Source organism: Apteryx rowi, unplaced genomic scaffold (assembly GCF_003343035.1).
Source record: "Apteryx rowi isolate R43461 unplaced genomic scaffold, aptRow1 scaffold_1170, whole genome shotgun sequence".
NCBI classification, from domain to species: Eukaryota; Metazoa; Chordata; class Aves; order Apterygiformes; family Apterygidae; genus Apteryx; species Apteryx rowi.
Window position 1 is genome coordinate 67,801 of NW_020447387.1, and position 19,834 is coordinate 87,634.

Consider the following 19,834-nt stretch of genomic DNA (forward strand, 5'->3'; position numbering starts at 1 on the left):
AAAGGCTGTGGATAATTAGTTTTCATCAAAATAGACCATGAATGCCACAGGCAGTATCAGCGCCTACTGTGACAGGAACTGTACAGTCAAAGAATAAAATTACCTCAAACTAGAAACTAAGCCCCTAACTTTCAAATGGATGAACCAGTCACCTAGGCTCTTTACAACTAATAGACAGAAATAAGCACCTTCAGAGACAATCCATAACAAGCTGAAATAGTTTGGGAAGTGCCCTCTTTTCCCACTGACTACAGTCAATCTAGTCATCTAGGCTCCTAGTATCTTAATGTATCATTTTCAGACAGCTAGCTTGTTAGGCCTGGATTCAGCTCAAAGAATCAACTTTGAGATATTTCTGACTGGCCAGACTACACAGACTAAACAGAGAAAAGCAAAAGGAAGGAAACTGACTTTATGAAGATCACAGAGCAGGCCTGACAAAGCTAGGAATAGCATCCAATACAAGTTCCCTTATCACCAGGCCATACTGTCTCCCATATGAAAAGCTTTATTATTCTGCTAGCAATGAAATTAATGATACCTAGTTTTCCATAGCTTGTGCTTCATGGTCCTACCTCTGCACTCACAACCACCTCAGCTTTCTGTTCCTGACAAATGCCCCTCCCTCTCACACATGCTCCAAGTCCCTCTTCTCCCTCTCCTCTGCCTCCACCCCCCACAGAAACCACCCATCTTCTCCCCTTGCTTTGTTCTTTATCTACCAATAGGACAAAATGCAATTMAGTTTTGGGGAAACACTGGCCAGTTTCTACATAAGGCAAGCAACCAAGAGGAAGGCCCAGCAGAACTGTCTTTTCCTTACAGGGTGGACTGTTTTTGGATGGAGAGAGAACAGGGGCTCTCATGAAAGACTAGGAGGTAATTGGTGTCAAGGCCCTCTGTTCACCAACAGGCTCTGCAAACTCTTCCCACCCTCCCAAGACTTGGCAGCCTGTGTTCAAGCACAGCTCTGACACAGTGCAGCTGTGTAACTTGGGGTCAGGTTGCTGTGAAGAGTTAAGTTGTGAGAAAGAGCTSTGAGAAGGCTCATGGGGGCGCCCTCCTCTTTGATCAGAAGCTGCATTTAAGCTCAGGCCTTCAACCTTAGGCCCTGCTTGAGCTACACTGCAGCTATGCCTGGCCCAGCCTTATTGATCCTGACCCTGCCTCGACTTCCAGATTTGACCTTGACCAGCCCGGCCTTGTCACCATGGGCTTGTCTGGCAGTCCTTGACTGTGATTCACCCTGGTTGCCATTACCAAGCCTGCCCTACTCACCTCGCTCAGAACTGTGGGACTGTGCACTTGTCAACAAGGCCACTGCCCCACTTGCCCTGCTGTCACCCTCTGCTCCTGGCTCCCCTGCCATCGCAGGACAGCCAGCTTGCGCTGCTCCCAGACAGCAGGTAGGGAAGTCTGCAAGCTCTTAAGGCCCTCTGTCTTTTAAATATGTTGGAAATGCATAGTGCTCAAAATTCCTGATGACAGGGAAAGAGATGCAGGTAGGTGGACAACTCAGTCACACAAACTTTTAGAAATAAGGCTGAGGTTTCTTTCCTCAAAACTTAGATAATTATTTTATCCCAAAATGGAGGTTTTATTGGAGGTAGCAAGAGGGTGCAAGGCTAAAACAATTTAACTGAAGAGCAATATATATCTAGTTATTAGACAATGATAATTTACATGCACCTCAGAATATGCTACTTTTGTCCTTAGAATTACAAACACTTCCCTAATAATTACAATACACCAATTTTTAAGCAATGCATCAATATTTCAGTAAGCCTTCTCAATTGTTTAGGTACAATTTTTAATGGATCAATCAGCTCATAAGAAAGCTTAGATCAGAAAACGCCAGAACTGTGTCTGAATAAACTGATTTTATGCTCCCAGTGGTCACATAGAAACACTCCTAAGCAAACTCAGATTCACATATGCCATACCTAAATGCTACAGAAAATCTAATTTCTACAGAGGTTAGAAAATTTAGGTATAATCATTTTTAGATATACATATATGTGTGTATACATACATACACACACACACTCAGATGCAAAYACTTCAAATTACAAACAAAACACCATTGGGAGCATTAAATTACTTCAGTCTTCGTTTCTAATAATCTCCTATTCATAGTAGTATTTATTCATAAATCCCATTAACAGAGCCACTAAAATAATACTCACAGGATTAAAAACTAAAAACACGTTCTTTCATCTTCTCTTCAGCAGAATTTTTTAAATTATTGTGGTTCTTGCAGAACTGTCAATCACTAAAGAAAAAAATTATTATACATAATTAGGAAAAGCTCTCTTACCTTATGGGGTTGTGGATTGGTGGATCCTCAGTTCCTTTATACCCAGCTCTTTTGATACCAGTACCTGGTGAATTACTCGCACATTTTTCTTCTTCCGTTACAAGATCGCGAAATGACTTTGGCAAAGAAGAATGTAATGAAGATGCCCTTATAAAAAACAAAAACAAAACAGAAGGCCACTCATTTTATACTTGCATTTTTCCAAAATTCCATCCCATATTTCAGATAGTGGCAAGGATCTTTTGAGTTAGAAAATACAGTATTACTTAGCTTTTGTATCTCACCATTATGCCTGCTMGTCCCCATCTGCTAAAAGAACTCACTTTGGGTCAAATGGGTAAACATCAGATAATTTCAGCTCTCTGAGGTTAAGTATGCATATTTGACTTTGTTAGAATTAACAAACACAGCTGTTAAACAGGACCTAAATTCCAAAAGTTCAAGAAATGATAGCAGCCTAGGATGCACAGGATGGAAGACTCTTGAAGACAGACTTCACTTTGTATTTTTGAATAGCAAGCAGCGCAACTCCTAGTCACCCCAAGTTTCAATACTATCCCCACCCTGTTCATAGGTTGTACTGCTGCAAATATTCTCTGTAAAATAAGTATCTATGAGAATAGAAAAATAAATAGTATGGACTTTCATTACGAGGAAAAAAGTTCCCCCTCCTTTCTCCCTCTAGTCTATCCTTTTAAAAAAAGCATATAATTTTCATAGACACCCTGTCTCAGACAAGCTGCATCTTCCCTAAAAGCATTAATCCTTGAAAAGTGTCCAGATAAATTGCGCAATGCTCTAATTCTTTTGTTGAAAGTGTTACAGCATGTCACCATGCAAGTCAAGTATACCTGAGCCTCTTTCCTGAAGACACTGAGTTACTCAAACCTGCTGGAGGCTCTATAAATCCCTTACTCCACAGTGAGATTTGTAAAACTGTCCGATGAGCTTCCTTTTGTTTTACTTGCATAAGTATAATGTGCACTGCTACTGAACTAGTGCCTGCACATTATCTTTCAAAAATAAAACAGCTCCAAGTATGAAAATATAGCAATTTAGAACAGTAGCTATTCTCAACACATTTTCATCCCAAAGCTTTTTTGCTTACAGAAATCAGGAAAATTACCATCAGTTTCTCCACTACCCCATCAAGATATTGGGTTTAGTTCTTCAGATATTTGCATCTATTTAACTTCACTAACCACAGCAGTCCCACTCATTTCAGAGAGCTATTCACAAAACATCAAACACACAAAATATAAGAACAGATCTGCTCATTATCTACACAAAGAAATAACAGATCAATTGTAAATACTGTTGATGTAAAACAAGCTGCCTATACAACGCTTACTGTCTATGCAACTACTATAAGGAGGGAAACATCCAAACTGAAGACTTTCAAACTACCTTTATCTGCTATACAAATTAGGATAGCAAACATTATGAAATTTCAATTTTTGCTTTGCAGGACAGCTCTAAAACGCTGCAACAAAAGCATCCGAATACTGTACATGAAGCCTTATGTCAGACCACCTGGCCTTAAGTTTCTCATATACCGCACGAGTGGTTCAAAAGGAATAAAAAGCAGAACGGGAATCTTCCAGTTGCAGAGGCTTGGGAGTCATTCTGCACATCCCCTATGCCCACTGCCATCTGGCATACAAGAGTCTGGGCAAGTGTTTGACCAGAACTTCCCCAAGCTTTTACTACCCCCTGTTGGCATATGGTTCCCTTGGGATCTGCTGTCAGAGAATCCTCTCCGGCTAAGTAGCCTACTTGTTGTCATGAACTTCTGTACTGCAATCACATCCTGCTGCAACATAGCACAAAGAAAAACCTCTGTCATTCTCAACTTGTGAGCCTACCCAACACAGTGCTGATGGCTTAAAATGTTTTTCACTGATATGATTTTTCCTCTCAAAATTTAAGCTCGTCTTGCCTCATGTAGCATTATTCCTACCTAAATACTGACAAACTGAAGACCTAGATGTTAAAATACACAAGTATCATATATATTAAGTCTCAAGAAAGAAACTTTAAACTGCTTTATTCCTCTGTTCTTGAAAGGCCATACGCTCTCCTGAATAACAAGAAGGATCAAAACAGGTTTGGAAAACTAGTAAGGTTAGTATCTGTCTTTTCCTGCATGACATACTTTCAAAGTATTCCCAGTGTGAACTTTTTTTCTTCCTTCCTTCCACCATTCTTAAAAGGATGTAGTGTAGCTTCAGTCCCCCCCAAACTATGAAATTGGAGGTTTATTTTGGCAGAAAAGATAGAGCATTTTGTACGATATACTTTGTCTTTTAGTCAACCAAAAAGGAGCCGGAAGGTCCCACACCCTTCTGGCAAGTGTTCTTGCTGCATATCCAAGATGAGTATCTTATTTCACTGGAACACAAGTTCTATGGTTTTCAATATATTGCATGCATGGAAAGCTCAGTCTGTTGCCAGTAGCACTCTAACAGTCCATTTTGAATTTACAGAATAGAACTTTGCAAATATGATATTAGAGCAGATGAGTATTTATCATTCTACTTTATATACAAAAACTAGTTTGCACAACTAGCAGAGGCAATCAAACAATCTACGGCTTGCCTAAAACAGCGTAAGGTTCATTTAACAAATGCTCTTTACCAACAGCTAGGCATAATTTGAAATATTCGCATACTCCTCACTGATTCTTCGCTTGAACTCTTGGGCCATCACCATTTTCCAGATTAGCAGCCAGAGGAATGCTGCAGAGGAACGTTTAGAATCATATGTGACCACATGAACATTAAATTGGATTCTGTCCTCCAAAAGTACACATTGGCCTTTCACTTAAGATTGTTTACATAGCTCAGTAGAGCCCTGCTACTTTCAAAAACCATTTAACCAGAACCTTAAGGATACAATACATTTTCTAGAGTTATCTAAGCATATTCCAAGTAAGTCCACGCTTGCTTTTAAAGTGTAAGCAACAGTTCGTAGGCAATTAGTAGTTTAAAATTGAACTATGCTCAATTGGTAGAGAGAGTAGGTGAATAGTATGAATAGTCAGCCTATTCAGATATCAAACTAAGGAACTTACGCTGTGTATTTTTTAAATGCCCTTTAGCAGAGCTGCTCTTCCTATTTTCTGTATGCAGAAGTAAATTACCTAACTTGAGGCATCTAAGCTCATGTGCTTAAGTCAACTGACAACAGATACTTGCCCTAAAAAGCCATTTATCTTAAATTGATAAATAGGCCTTCAGGAACCAAAACCAACCTCTTGCACAAAGCTGAATAAGTAGATAAGCTACACAATGTCCTGCAAAGCCTAATTCAGGCTTTGTTGTATTTAAAAGTTGTATATGGATGTTGGAGACACCCATAGGTACATCCTCCTGTAGAGGAGTTCTCTTATAGTCTTCCCTTGACACCTGAGGTCTGACAGAGACAAATACATGAACTGTAGCTTTAAGATGGTTAGTATAACAAAAAAAGAAAACTAACTGATAACATTTAAGATGACTGGTTGAAACTACCCATGTAATGCCTAGACCAGCAATCACCAACATTGGCATCAGCTATGGCAGGCTCAGTTTGGGGAAGTTCCTTTGAAGACTCTAGAGAAGTGCTATTAGTGACCACAGATCAGAGCAGAGAGACAGTGAAGTGACACATGCGGGCCCTGGTCCAGCTCAGTAACAGCACATCCAACCAGTTACAGCCACCCTCCTGCATCAGCGTGGACACCCTTTCAAGCTACCAGTTGGGTGACGAGCCGGATAATGACTTCTCTGCTGTTGCAACACAGTCTCCAATGTTATAAAGTCACCATCTTTTTACACAACAGGTTAATTAGTGTGTGAATCAGCCCATGTGATGGTGTTGGCAAGACAGTATATTGTCACTGCAGGAGTTGGGTTACATGTTGTTTATGCAAAATTGTAACATTAGCAATAAGATTAAAAATAGCAGCTGGAATATTTTTTTTTTATGTAATAAGGGACAGTAAAACTCAATTTTCCTTGTGTTGATCACCATCTGAATCAACTGTGAGTCTCTCTGTGCAAATTTTTAAATCAAATCAAATCTATAGTTGCCCTGTGACACCTCCAGTAACTAAGCCAAATAATCAATTTGCTCCTTGACCTGCAATATCAAGTGAACCCTATGTAAAGGAAGTATGGTGTTCTTTGGAGCATTCCAGGTGATCCATGTTAAGGATTCTGAAATTCATCCACTCATGAGAATTCAGTAAGACAAATCCTACAGTGTGAGAAAACAGGTTTCTCCCACTGTAAATGTACCAGTTACAGTTCAGTTGTCTGAATGAGTTACTTTGTAGTTAAGGATTCAGACTCTACCTGTCTACCTTCAAGACAAAAAAATAGTCCACTTCACCCAAGGTTACATCAGGATAACTTTTTTGGGGGGTGGAGGGTGGGAGGGAGGGGGAAGGAAGGCAAGGGGAGGCAGGAGGGAGTAAATAAGATCCTAAATTTTGGTACTAAGTGTACACAGATGAAAGCAAATTGAGAAAATGGTATTAAGTCCTGCTTGTATAGACCAAAAAAGAATTCAGCCTTTTCTTAGATTCATTTGAAATGCATTGGATGTATTTTTAAAATTAGGTCATCTTACGCAGTTAATTTTTGTAAATAACTGCTGTAGTAGCATAGGTCTATAGCTTGTAATTTGGTCACTGGAAACATATAACCAACTCTTTTAGTTATAATCAACCCATGATATACTAAAGTCTAGAGAGCAGATTTCTTGACCCTGTTCTCACTGATCCTTGGAGGAGTCCTTGCCATCACTGCTTTTATCATTACTCAAAGGCCACTTCATGCCACACTACCTTGAATTCGCCACACATTCATCCATTGCAATATTTATCATTCCAGAGCAGACTTGCAGGATCTTTGAGATGCCCTATAAAACAGTAAAGTCCTTTAACCATAAGGCTGAATGTACGGTACGGCGTCACTAGAAGTTTGTTCTGGTGTTGTAACTTAAAGTAAAATACCATATTTTGAAAATTAATACTTTAGAATCAATTATTACCTGGTTTATAATGCATAGGTTTGATATGATTACAACACTCACACTCTCCTGTAAATTACTGATAAATATTTTGAACACCAGCTCTATTTTACCATTGTTTATGTTCTGTGATGTAACTGTTATTACTAAGGTCTTAAACCTGAATAAGATAGTAGCATACCAGCAGACCTATGTGAAATCTCTTCTAAATCTAAGAGCGCTCCAAACTCAAGATGCTGATCCTATTGGTATCCAACCAACAACRAAAGATGAGATGACAACAGAAATGTAAAATGAAGCAGGTGGTTCTAGGTGTTACCCTAAATCTTTGATGCCAAATGTGTCTCGTGAAGCAACTACTGCCAGGAAGCAGTCTGTCTTTTTTAGCTAGCTGTTTAGTCCCCCCCCCCCTTCCTCTCCTCTCCATACACTCATTAAATCTCTACCAGGCTGTATGTCTTATCTAAATTTACAGGAGCACAGCAGAAAGGCAAAAACTCCAGAAGATGCTTACTATGCTTCCTTCAGAAAGGAACAACCAACACATATAGAGGAACAAAGGAAAGAGGGACAAAAGAAACAAGAGGAAGATAGCTCAAATCTTGGAAGATGCATTTTAAAATATATACCTATCCTTTGAAAATACAGACTGCTATTTTATTTTGAAATCTATCCAAAACATAAGGAAAACTCCTACATTAGCATTTAAAGCAACTAAGCTATCTAGAAAAGATTTCATTTTAAAATGGGGCTAYTGTAGCAGATAAGTAGCAAGCTTTGTTTTTTTGAGGCACAAACAGGTAAGCTCTAGAGAGAGCAAAATGACTCTAAGATTCTGCTAGAGTACCAATACACAAACAAACTGCGACAAAATGCTAGACCTTCTTGAATGGGGAAAGGCAATGAACTGCTCTGTGTTTACCTCAAGTTAAGCTCAAGCTTAAGGTATTTATTGTGCAGTAATTAAAACACACTAAATTCACAAAGCTTCACTTGTGGCAATTTGTCTTACTCCTCTATGCTTTCATGCAACACCAACTGTATTTGTGAAACAAAGCATAAATCAGGACAGCACCTCATTACATTCACTGTTGTAAAGCTAGTTCTTTGAGCACATCATAAATCCATTATTCTAACAGATACAGTGATATTAACTTTGACATTTAAATTGGGCATAATCAGCATTAAAAGTCATTTTAAACACATCACACACATACTCACCATAAGAATTCTTACTATTAGCACCCATCACTCCCTCCAGCTAGTACCCCCTTTGTGTTCAAACTTTGTTGTTGTCTATGTCCATACTTGCTCTGCTCCAAAGTCATTTTGTCCCTTCTCCCCCCGCTGTTCTTACAACAGAGAGAAACAGCATTCATAACGTTTTTTAAAAAGTTCTGAAACTTTGTCAGGAACAGATTATGTTCTACCATCTTCCTTTTTCTATACTTCACTTTGATACTGTCCACAAATACCATATCACACACAGTCAAGGGCCAGACAGGATGATCTTCTGACTCACTATAGCAAAATTTTAAAGTAGTGTTAAACTACAACCACTACATTTCCTTCCCCCTTTGAATATCTAGTTTACTACCAAATGGAGATACAAATAGCTCAACACTAGTCTTTTGTAATGAACATAATCTAGGTTATTTTTATTYAAGAAACAGCTTCTGAGAAACTACTCAATGTGAAAACCCTCCAAAACAACAAAAGTGATATTTGAATCACAACATACCATGCATTCCCTAGTTTTGCAACTTTTGTAGGTGTAGGTGGTGTGGTCATTATTGGAGCAGTCTCCACACTGCTAGTTACTGATCCATTATCTTTTGCTGCCAGCGCAATCATTTTCCTTTGCTTCTGAGAAAGCCTGATTCCATGAGAAGCCATTCTGCTGTGAATTGGTATTGCAAAGACAGAAGATGTAAGATGACCAGTGTCCTTTAAAACTACTCTCCTCTAATTTTGAAAATTAGACTGAGAAGTATTTCTTCCCTAGATAAAGCTACTTTTTGTCCAGAGTACCAAAAGGGTAACCTGTGTAAGGTTTGGGGGTTTTTTTTGGTGGGGCGGGGGAATAAAAGGAGGATTAATGAATAACGAGAGGGGTAGAAAGAACAGCACCACATAACTATTCATCACACAGATTCCTGTGAATGAAAACATGCAGAGTAGGAATCAAGTCTCCAATAGAGATGGAGTACCACCAGGTAAAGATTATTTTCTGATTTTGAGAGTTCTTAGAGACCGTCAGAAAGCTAGCTCCCTTAAACGAAAAATATTTGTGCATAGGAAATACAGACAATAGAATATAGCCTTTTTTTAATATATGTAGTAATTTGATTTCTAATTTATTTGGATTCTCCAATCTCAGCAGTTTGGTTCACAGCTTCTGAACCTATCCAAACAGTAACTCTCTACTTACCATTAAAAAAAAAAAAAAATCCCACAATTTCCTTCAGTTTACTATAAAGCACTTAAAACTGACACTAAACATACATCATGTGTCYCTTGTGAAACACAGTATTTGAACTCAAAGGGTTAGCTTATTGGAGGGCTCCAGGATTATTTCCTAGCTCTCTTTTCTAGCAGTGTTACATTATAAACGTCACACAAGTCACCTCTCCAGTTCTCTTCCATGCTTCTCCATTTAAGAGACACTTGGTTTAATCCACTGTCTCCTGAAAGAACACACTTCTCGCACTGTATTTGAGGTGCTTCTCAGAGCAAGAAGCACCCTTTCTTCTAACTGAGGAAGAATTATCAAAGAAGTCAACATCTGGGTGGTAGGGGAGGTCAGAGGATGTTAGCAAGARAAACACTTCAGAATCAGGTACAGTACTGGTCCGCAAGCAGTTTCCTAAGTGCCTTGGACAAGAGTTAAATCTTCTTGGTTGAAAACATGAAAGCTCAACAGAGCAGACCACCGATTTAACATACCAGTTTAGTAGTTGGTTCTTTCATATTTCTACTGATGAAGACATGCAGTTGGCAAAGCAGGGTGACAGTAAAAAAGGGATAAATTTTGAATGCTCACAGAAAAACATTATAATGAAGTAAACAAAGCTGTTCCAAAACAAAAAGAACAACTTCTCTCCTGCTTGTTTTAAACTCTGAATTGTCTGAACCACTAAGAAAATTCACAATAGCCTGGTCTATCACATTTTTCTTTTATAGATGTTGGTTTTTACCAACCCTGAATTTGTCTTTGGCATGGTTCCACATTTCTGCATATTTTCTTCAATTTCCATGATGGTTCTTAAATCCATAGCAGGAGGGCTGGCAGGGCTAAATGAAAAATAAAAAGTTACCTTACAAGGCACTCATTTTTACTTACATTCCACAGCTCCAACCTTCACTGAAGTCCTCCAAATCATACATAAGATTGGTAACCAGATGTATAATTTATGTTTGTTTCCTCAACTATGGCAAACCTCAAATAGAATGTTTCTGACAAAACTTTTATAAATATATACATATTTAAGAACACACTACAAAAATACTTTCAAGACTCATTACATTATGAAATGAAAAAATGTGACCTGTGATTACTTTAAAAGAGTTAGATACACAAATCCAGGATACTTATTTAGTAGTCAGCTGTTCATGCTAAGTATTAGAGGCATTGGTCACAGCTGTTTCACAGAGGCTGAATTAGATCTTTCTTTGAAGAACTGAATTAACATTATTTCACATGGCAAGAACACCCTTTGCAAAATTAGTAATTTTGCAACTAGTAATATTCTCACAGTTTGAGAAACAGTTTCTTATTTGTAAGTGACCTAGTTTTAAACTTTCACAGAAATGCAAATGAATTAAATCCAAGTATTTCTAACTTTTGAAGACATCTGTAAATTAAGCTGTGTTACAACTAGACTCAAATGCAAACAGACTTTGAAACCAGCCATAAGCAGCACTGTGTCTGTTCGTTTGTCTGTCTCTCCCTCCATAAAAGCAGTTGTTACGGGTTAACTAGTAAATAAACCAGTGGGAGGTCACACCAAACTCAGTTATCACTGCTCCTCAACAGTATCTCAGCCAAATACACTGGAGTATTAATCTTTAAAATCACAGAATCACAGAATCTCTGAGGCTGGAAGGGACCTCTGGAGATCATCTAGTCCAACCCCCCTGCTCAAGCAGGGTCACCTAGAACACGTTGCACAGGATCGCGTCCAGACAGCTTTTGAATATCTCCAGAGAAGGAGACTCCACAACCTCTCTGGGCAACCTGGTCCAGTGCTCTGTCACCCTCACAGTGAAAAAGTTTTTCCTCATGTTCAGATGGAACTGTCTGTGTTTCAGTTTGTATCTGTTGCCTCTTTCCTGTCGCTCGGCACCACTGAAAAGAGTCTGGCCCCATCCTCTCGACACCCTCCCTTCAGATACTTGTACACGTTGATAAGATCTCCTCTCAGCCTTCTCTTCTCCAGGCTAAACAGGCCCAGCTCTCTCAGYCTTTCCTCATAAGAGAGATGCTCCAGTCCCCTCATCATCTTTGTAGCCCTTCACTGGACTTGCTCCAGTAGTGTCACATCCCTCTTGTACTGGGGAGCCCAGAACTGGACACAGCACTCCAGATGGGGCCTCASCAGGGCTGAGCAGAGGGGGAGAATCACCTCCCTCCACCTGCTGGCAACACTCTTCCTGATGCACCCCAGGAGACCATTGGCCTTCTTGGCCACAAGGGCACATTGCTGCCTCATGGTCAACTTGGTGTCCACCAGCACTCCCAGGTCCTTCTCGGCAGAGCTGCTTTCCAGCAGGTCAACCCCCAACCTGTACTGSTGCMTGGGGTTATTCCTCCCCAGGTGCAGGACCCTGCACTTGCCTTTGTTGAACTTCATGAGGTTCCTCTCTGCCCACCTCTCCAGCCTGTCCAGGTCCCTCTGAATGGCAGCACAGCCCTCTGGTGTATGGGCCACTCCTCCCAGTTTTGTATCATCAGCAAACTTGCTGAGGGTGCACTCTGTCCCTTCATCCAGGTCATTGATGAAGAAGTTGAACAAGACTGGACCCAGTACTGACCCCTGGGGGGACACTGCTAGCTACAGGCCTCCAACTAGACTCTGTGCTGCTGATCACAACCCTCGGAGCTCTGCCATTCAGCCAGTTCTCAATCCACCTCACTGTCAAAATACTCTACACAACACTGCTGCCAGCTTTTCCTTGACATCATGGTAGAAGTACTAGAGAAAATGAAGAAAGAGTACAGGGGGAACCTGTAAAAGCACAGAAGCACTGTACCAAAGCTCTACAGTTTTATTTGTTCCCTTTCCATGTAATCCTCTAAAAATGTTCTGAAAGAACTGTATGATAGCAGAGGAAGGTAGTGCTTCTTCCAACCACTATGAAGACTAAAGAGTTGGTTGGGGGGACGCATTACCATCTCCACACACGCTCCTATGTTTGCACAACTGTGCAAAGAGACAACACACATAGCCTGAATAGACCCTGCTTGCCAAATGAAATAGTTCAGAGTTAAGACTTTTAATTTTTACAACTGTATAACCTGTATTCACAAAGCCCACTAGCCACAAACCAATAGAGACTGGGAAAACTCTGGTAAATTATTGCTATACAATTCCCTAATCCTTAAACTCTCCTCTCTGGATCCTTTATAGGCAACTGTCAGAGACAGAACACCAGGCAAGACAGACCTTCAGTCTAATACAGTATGTTAATCTTATGTATGCAGATACTGCTAAAAATAAGAATCAATAATCCATTTATTACTGTATCAGTTAAAACTGAGGTGTTGATTTTTCAGAGACCATTTAAGTCAAAGACATAGCTTTAAAATGTCAAAGTACAATGGCACTTCTAAGGGCTCCAGCAAGACTGTGCTGTAAAACACAGTATTTTGGTCTCATTTTATAGAAAGCTGCCAAACATTTTACATAGGGTTAACCAAGCAGGCTTCTAAAAACCAAAAGAAAACAAAAAACAACCAAAAACTTCTAGACCTTTTTTAAATGTATGTATCAATTCCTTTTCCAAACAAAAAGTTTAAGGATATCTATCAGTTTTCTTAGACTGCTGTTAGTCTGCTGAAATTTTTAGTTTACACGTGAAGTTCGTAGTACCTGATGTACAATCGGTTTGAAGAGCAGTTAACTTTTTGTCCCGAACAGACAATTACTAGCACTCGCTACCAAATAAAGAACACTGATTGCAAGTTAGGTAAGTACCACAATTATTACTCCACCTGAAACTAGTAGCAACCCAATTGGGAGAGCTTGCAGAGTTGGTTTTGGTACTGGGAATGGACTGTGGAACAGACTGTGTCAACACTGATGATCTCTCGCATGACTTCACCTCTTTGATAGGTTTAGAGGTTTTAATACCCTGACTACATGGTTTGTCCTTCATCTAAAAAAAAAAAAAAAAAAAAAAAAAAAGACAGAAACATGTTGCGCAAATATTCTTACTTTTTTTCACTTAGAAAAAAAGGATAATGTTACAAGCAACTTCAATGACATGTATACGTGAAACATTTTAAAGAAGACATCAAAAATAGGCAAATCTTGGTTAACCCCCTAATGCTTAGTCTGCATTATTTATTCCTTTTTTTTTTTTTGCTTCATGCTTCAGCCTGAATCACCTAAGTGCAAATATGCTTCCTGGTAATTGAAAACTGACTCCAAGACATGCATTTCCAAAGCTGGAACAATTATGCACACAGAATTCTCCATACTTGCAAGCTTATTGCTCTTTGTCAGTTATGCCTCAGTTATCCTAGACAGTACTTCTGTCCAACTACAATAGACCGAGAACATTAGGGTTCTTCTGGAGTTTTTTTGTTTTTTGTTTGAAGTTCAGATTTGCTTTATATTTTAAATGAAGAAATCGGTAAAGACTTTACATGACTGATATTTTGGGTTGAGATTTTATAAACAGTACAGCATATAAAAATTATTATGATACCACATGAATAAACCACCCTCAGATGACTTAATAGGAAATACTTATTTTTAATTATTTTATCAGACAAACAATAAGTACTTAAAAAAAGTTCCCTAGTCCCTTTTAAGGGCAACTGCTTCTCAAAAAACACTCCCAAATGCAAATCTTGCTTTTTATGGATTAGGTAAATACACACAACAACTAGTGAAGAAGGAAGAAGGTGAATTGCTAGGAACAAAGAAAGCCAACCTCAGTCCTCTCTGGATGAAATCCTTTTGTGAAGTCAGGGGACTGCAAGTCTCTTGGGCTACTCAATCCTGCATAGCTACCTTCAGAGTCAGACGTTAGGAGTTCTGGAAGCGATTCCACAGAGTTAGTTTTATCCAGTTTTACTGAGCCTAAGAAATAAGAATACAGAGTATGACAATTATATCATGAAAGCAGGACTAAGCAATGCTATAAAAATAATATTCTGAATATAGAATAACCAAAGATTTAACTAGTCTAGTATACTAGATTGTAACAGTTGTAAGCAACTTATAAGGCTATAAATATTTTTGCAGACTAAGATTACTCCTAGCTTCCTCTCTCTGCTTCACAAAATACAGGCTTAGGAAAAAACACAGGAACTATTCTGTTGAAAATAAATGCTTCTACTGTATTTTGAATAAAAAGTGACTAATTTAATTATTTCTTATATTCTAGGAAAAAAAAACATGCTAATAGAAATGTTCCACTTAAAGACACAAGGGAAAAGCATCCATTAACTTTGTTTGATACAAAACATGTTTTTACAGAATATGAACTTTGGGCACAATCTTAAGATGACAATCTTCCTTTCAAACAAAACCGAACTTGATAAAATTCACTACCCAAATTCAGTTGTGGGTGTTCACCAGAAAGAAAAACACCTTTGTAAGATCTGCTTATTAAGTTATAAAAATCACATTGTTTTACATATTAAACCTGATGTTCTATTTTTATACCTGAATGGAACCTCTTTCCCACTGACCTGTAGAGGCTGGACTCTGAATGATATCTGATAGATTATACCCTCCAGAGCTGTCAGATCGTTTTCGTGGCTTCTTTTTTGCCTTGTTTTTTGCTCTTTTGAAAAGGGCTTCCCTATTAAAAAAATACAGATTAAAGCATTCAGGAAATAAAGTCTCAGAACTATTAGCATCAACCTCAAGTTTTTCAGGCAGCAGCTGCAGTTAGACTTTAAACAGTAATAGCTGCTCCCACTAGCTGCTTGCTTCTGCTCTGGTACTACCACTGCTTACACATTGGCACAACTCTATAGTAAACATTCTGAAAAATAATCTAGGAGGAAGAGAAAAATTCTTTTCCATCTAGATCTGGTCCACCGCACAAACACTTCTGCTGAGACAGTGGATGATACAGTAACTGTGCAGGCTGGCACTGCCACCTAGGTCAGATTAAACCAGCTACATGTTGGAGCAACTGACAGAAATCAAAATAGTTGTTGTTCCCCAACACAAATATTGACGCTACTACCACAACAGAGCAGGTACGTGATCATGTTACCAAAACGTCACTTTTTTCTATACATATTAGGAATAGTGAAATCAAATAAAAGGTGTCTTTAATTTTGGCAAAACCACTAGAGCTTCAGAAGAGCTTTACAACAGAGAATTACAACTACTACAGCATCTCTATTTCAAAAAGCTTCTGCTCAATAAGTTTGTATATAGGTACTCCACAAATGTCAATTCCTGTACCAATACTGTACCTTAAACTGTTTTTTTAAATCCTTAYAACCTACCCTGTAGCTAGGGGAGTAAGTAGCCATAAGATCCTCATGTAGCCGTTAAAAAGGCCAAAAGGCTTCAAGTCTAATAAAAAATAGCCTCTCAGTTCCCTTGATCTACTAGCCCTTCTCTGAACCACTTCAGTTAGCATAAACTTTTCCTAATACAAGTGGTCAGAACAGTATWCAATATTCCAGAGGATTCATCTGTACAGTGACATTATATTTTGCTATCTCTGTAAGGAACACTCTGCCAAGTCATCCTATCAAATTCATTTTTCATAGTTGTGATAATATCACAGTCAAGTTCTCCAGTTAAAAAAAAAAAAGTACAAAAAAATTAGTGTATTTATTATTTGTTTGTTACAGAACTGTTAGAGAAAAGAAGCATATCAGGTTAGCCTGCCAAGACTTTGCAGATACTGTCACCTCCATGTCTATAGAAAAAGTTTTGAGAGGCACAATAACGGAAGTCTATAAACCAACCAAGGCCAAATTACCCAATCTACAGTTGGTTTGATCGCATTTCCTAACAGTTCTTAAATACAGGTAGTTTGTTTTGTTATTCTCCAGCCAGTCAGTATCCACTTTAAACTGACAGATTGAGAATTCCTGCTTCAAAACTTGCTATTTCACAGGATAATTCTGTTAGATTTAGAAGTGTAGATCATCACCATTTTCCAAACAGATTTACAGTACATTAAACTCTCCATTTTCTTTTCTCTTGGCCTTTCCCAATTCAGTTAACTTTAATGAACTCTGCAGTTGATCTCTACATATGCAGGTGCTCTCACATGCACAAGGCTCAAACATTACTGTGAATATTCATTTTGCCACCTTTGCTCACATCTTTCTTATAAATTGAAAGTGTCCCATTGCAGTTCTGCAACATTTTGCAATATTTAAGGGGACAGAACAGTCCAAAACCTCCATTCCTTCTATTTCTTCATATTTCAATTTTGAACCCAAGGGAGTCGAATGTCATCCAAAGTGTATAACTACCATATAGAGATCACCTGGTTAAAGATGAAAAAACAGGTAGTCTAACAAGGAATTAAAAGATAAAACTTACTGAGAATTTTGTTCTGTATTCATTTCTTCCTTTAAAAAGACAAAGTTTTCTCCATCTTCAGGGTCCAAAGAACTTATGTCAGGTCCATCTGGATATGGAGTAATTACTCTCCTGACCATAGCTGGAATCTGTAATTTTAAAATTACTTTATTTCTCTTAACTTGTATGTTAGCAAATATATGATCTCTTGTAGAATGACCAAAAATGACAGTCATTTATAACATTTTCTACAAATCAAGTAATAAATAAATAAATAAATAGTTTAAAAAACTTAAGTTACATCTTTACGTAGAACAAAAGCAAAACTTATTTAAATGACAGACTCAGAATACACACAAATTTCAGCTGCCCACGACTGCTGACAAAACAATGCTTCAGGGTTATGCAAACAGTAATCTTTTACTACTGTACAGTTAAAGAACACTGGATTATAATGTACCTTGGTTTTCCCCTTACGCACGAAATTTCAACTTTCAAACCATTTTTCTTAATGCTTTTAAGACTTATTTGACCACACTGCATTTTCACAGGAGAAAGTCTCATTTGCTTTCTTCTCCTTTCTGCTAGGTAACAGATGCCCTTTTCAACAGGTTTTGTTTATGTTTTTTACCCAGCAATGGTCAGTTAGAGAACATTAATACAATTATGTGTAAATTAATGTATTTAAAGGACACAATGCTATTGTGGCAGTGGCTAGTSCATAAGGAAATATGAATTCCATGAAAATAGCAGCAGCAGGGAACCTTAATTTGAATGTCCCACATTCAGTCTATCATCAACAGACACCGCATGTATACATGCATTACTCTTCTGTTCTCATTTTAAACCCAGTCAGCTTACACTCATAATGTACAACTTACCATTTTCCTGTAATAAACAGAAAGGTCCTTTACAACTTCATCACTTAAGACATCCAGAGTCCTAAAAAAGTAATACAAATAGTTTACCATGCTTAAAACAAACAAACAAAAACAAACAAAAGCCCCCCCCCCCCCAAATTAATGAAGGAATCTCAACAAACATTCCAAATGAACCCTACCTACAGGAATCCTTACCCATTCAGGGTGGTCACAGATTCAAAGGGAAGAAAATGAAATCAAGATACAAACTAGTTAATGCCCTTGTCCTAAGACAGAATTAAACCCATAGCCTTTCCAGCCAGCCTACCTCTACTCAAAGCCATAGTCAATACAGTTATATATAGTTAAATTATCAGGAGCTGGTTATTACTTGACTTATTTTTGCACACTTTCAAGTCCTCCTGCTGTGCACTCTAATTCTCCAAGTTTCTGAAATTTCTTCTGTTACTCAGCCACAACATTCTTTAACATTTATGACAAAAAAAAAAAAAAAATACTACAACAACCAAGCTTTACTCAACAAAATTCTGCCTGGCCTGTGTGAAAGGCTCTCTTTGCATAAAGCTGCCATAACTAAGTTTTATCTGTCTCAAGCCTATCAGATTAAAAGTAGAACAAAACATGATGAACAAATATGCACAAATTCCAGTATTTGTGATAAATGCAGAGTAGTGCTGTGACATAGAATAGAAGTGCCAGCATTCTTAACTGTTTAGTAAACTAAAAGATCTCTAAGAACTTCTATATGTAAAAGGAAGTATGACAAAAAGGCTACGATAAACAGAGTGGAACACTGAGAGCTGATTTAATTTTTTTTGAAGTCTTTGCTAGAAAAGAAGATCGAGGCTTGCCCCAAGATGATGATATATACTCTGGCAGCAAATTGAGGCCCTATCTGAAAGTATCAAGAAAAGGAAGAACACAGGAGACCTTCAGTTTCCTAGAAGCCAGCTGAACCTTTGAGGTAAGTAAGCACAAGTCATTTGTTCTGCCCTTGCTACAGGCAGTTAAAGCAAAGAGACTACCAGAAGGCAGGCCCATCCTCTTTAGAAAATGCACCAGCTATAATAAGCCTACTTAAAATAAATTCAATTAGCACAGTAACTATTGCATTAAAAACAAACACAAAACAAAACCAGAAAACCCACAAAAACGTAGTAGTTTTATACATCTTCAAAAATAAATTTAAAAATGCTGAACAAACTTAGGCCTAATCTCAAATGCCACAGAATTCAAGAGAAGTTTTTCCCCTTAATCCAGGCTCTTCATGCCATATTGCAACACAGTCTTCTTGTACTATAGCACTGGTAAAATATGTACAGATAGGTAACTAGTTAATCAGTCCCTGTTTCACATAAATGAGCTTCCTTTTAAGCTAGCAGCATTCAGTTGCATTTCAACACTTACCTGCCCTTATTAGTTCTCCAACCATTTTGGCTTTTTGCAGTATATGAATTTAACAGCTTGTACCCAAAACACCCCTGCATCCCTCCTTACCTTGCTTCAAGCAAAGCAGCCATATTGAGTCCTATGAACTGCGAGCAGGACAGTTTTAACTGTTCAGCATTATACATTGCTGAGAACTCCAGCAGCTCCACAGCATTCTTCAACGTAACTGCAAAGAGGAAACACAACTAACTAAACTGGATAACAAGCTGTAATCTCATTTAGCAGTTTTCAAAACTTACTACACAGCATGATCAAGTTATTAAAACATATCAGGAAAAAAAAAATACTCTTTTCCATCCCTAGAGAAAACACTAATGCTCAAACGGCCATAACTGACAGCAAGCTCCACACAAAACTTGGCAGCAGCTTGAATGCAATGGCTGCTTCACAGTAATAGAAAGGTCCCACGTTCAAATGTATCAGTTTCAATATATTGC

General features: G+C 38.3%; 1 protein-coding gene across 16 annotated transcripts in view; it reads right to left on the bottom strand.

The window, feature by feature from the left end:
* IBTK (inhibitor of Bruton tyrosine kinase) overlaps positions 1 to 19,834 on the bottom strand; it is a 62,137-nt gene that overhangs the window by 10,216 nt on the left and 32,087 nt on the right. For 6 of the 16 annotated variants that reach the window (XR_003256149.1, XR_003256155.1, XM_026082620.1 and 3 more), the window contains 9 exons: positions 19,446 to 19,563; positions 17,949 to 18,009; positions 17,089 to 17,216; positions 15,258 to 15,370; positions 14,495 to 14,643; positions 13,548 to 13,711; positions 10,535 to 10,627; positions 9,075 to 9,233; positions 2,318 to 2,464 (listed from right to left, as the gene is read on the bottom strand). Coding sequence is in view for 14 of the 16 variants with exons in the window: in XM_026082620.1 (XP_025938405.1) it covers positions 2,318 to 2,464; positions 9,075 to 9,233; positions 10,535 to 10,627; positions 13,548 to 13,711; positions 14,495 to 14,643; positions 15,258 to 15,370; positions 17,089 to 17,216; positions 17,949 to 18,009; positions 19,446 to 19,563 (1,132 nt within the window). In the remaining 2 variants the exon portion in view is untranslated. Of the gene's footprint in view, positions 1 to 1,230; positions 1,479 to 2,317; positions 2,465 to 7,148; positions 7,223 to 8,554; positions 8,681 to 9,074; positions 9,234 to 10,534; positions 10,628 to 12,399; positions 12,529 to 13,547; positions 13,712 to 14,494; positions 14,644 to 15,257; positions 15,371 to 17,088; positions 17,217 to 17,948; positions 18,010 to 19,445; positions 19,564 to 19,834 lie in introns of those variants that run through there. The other 10 variants (XM_026082675.1, XM_026082695.1, XM_026082722.1 and 7 more) reach the window with 10 other exon arrangements.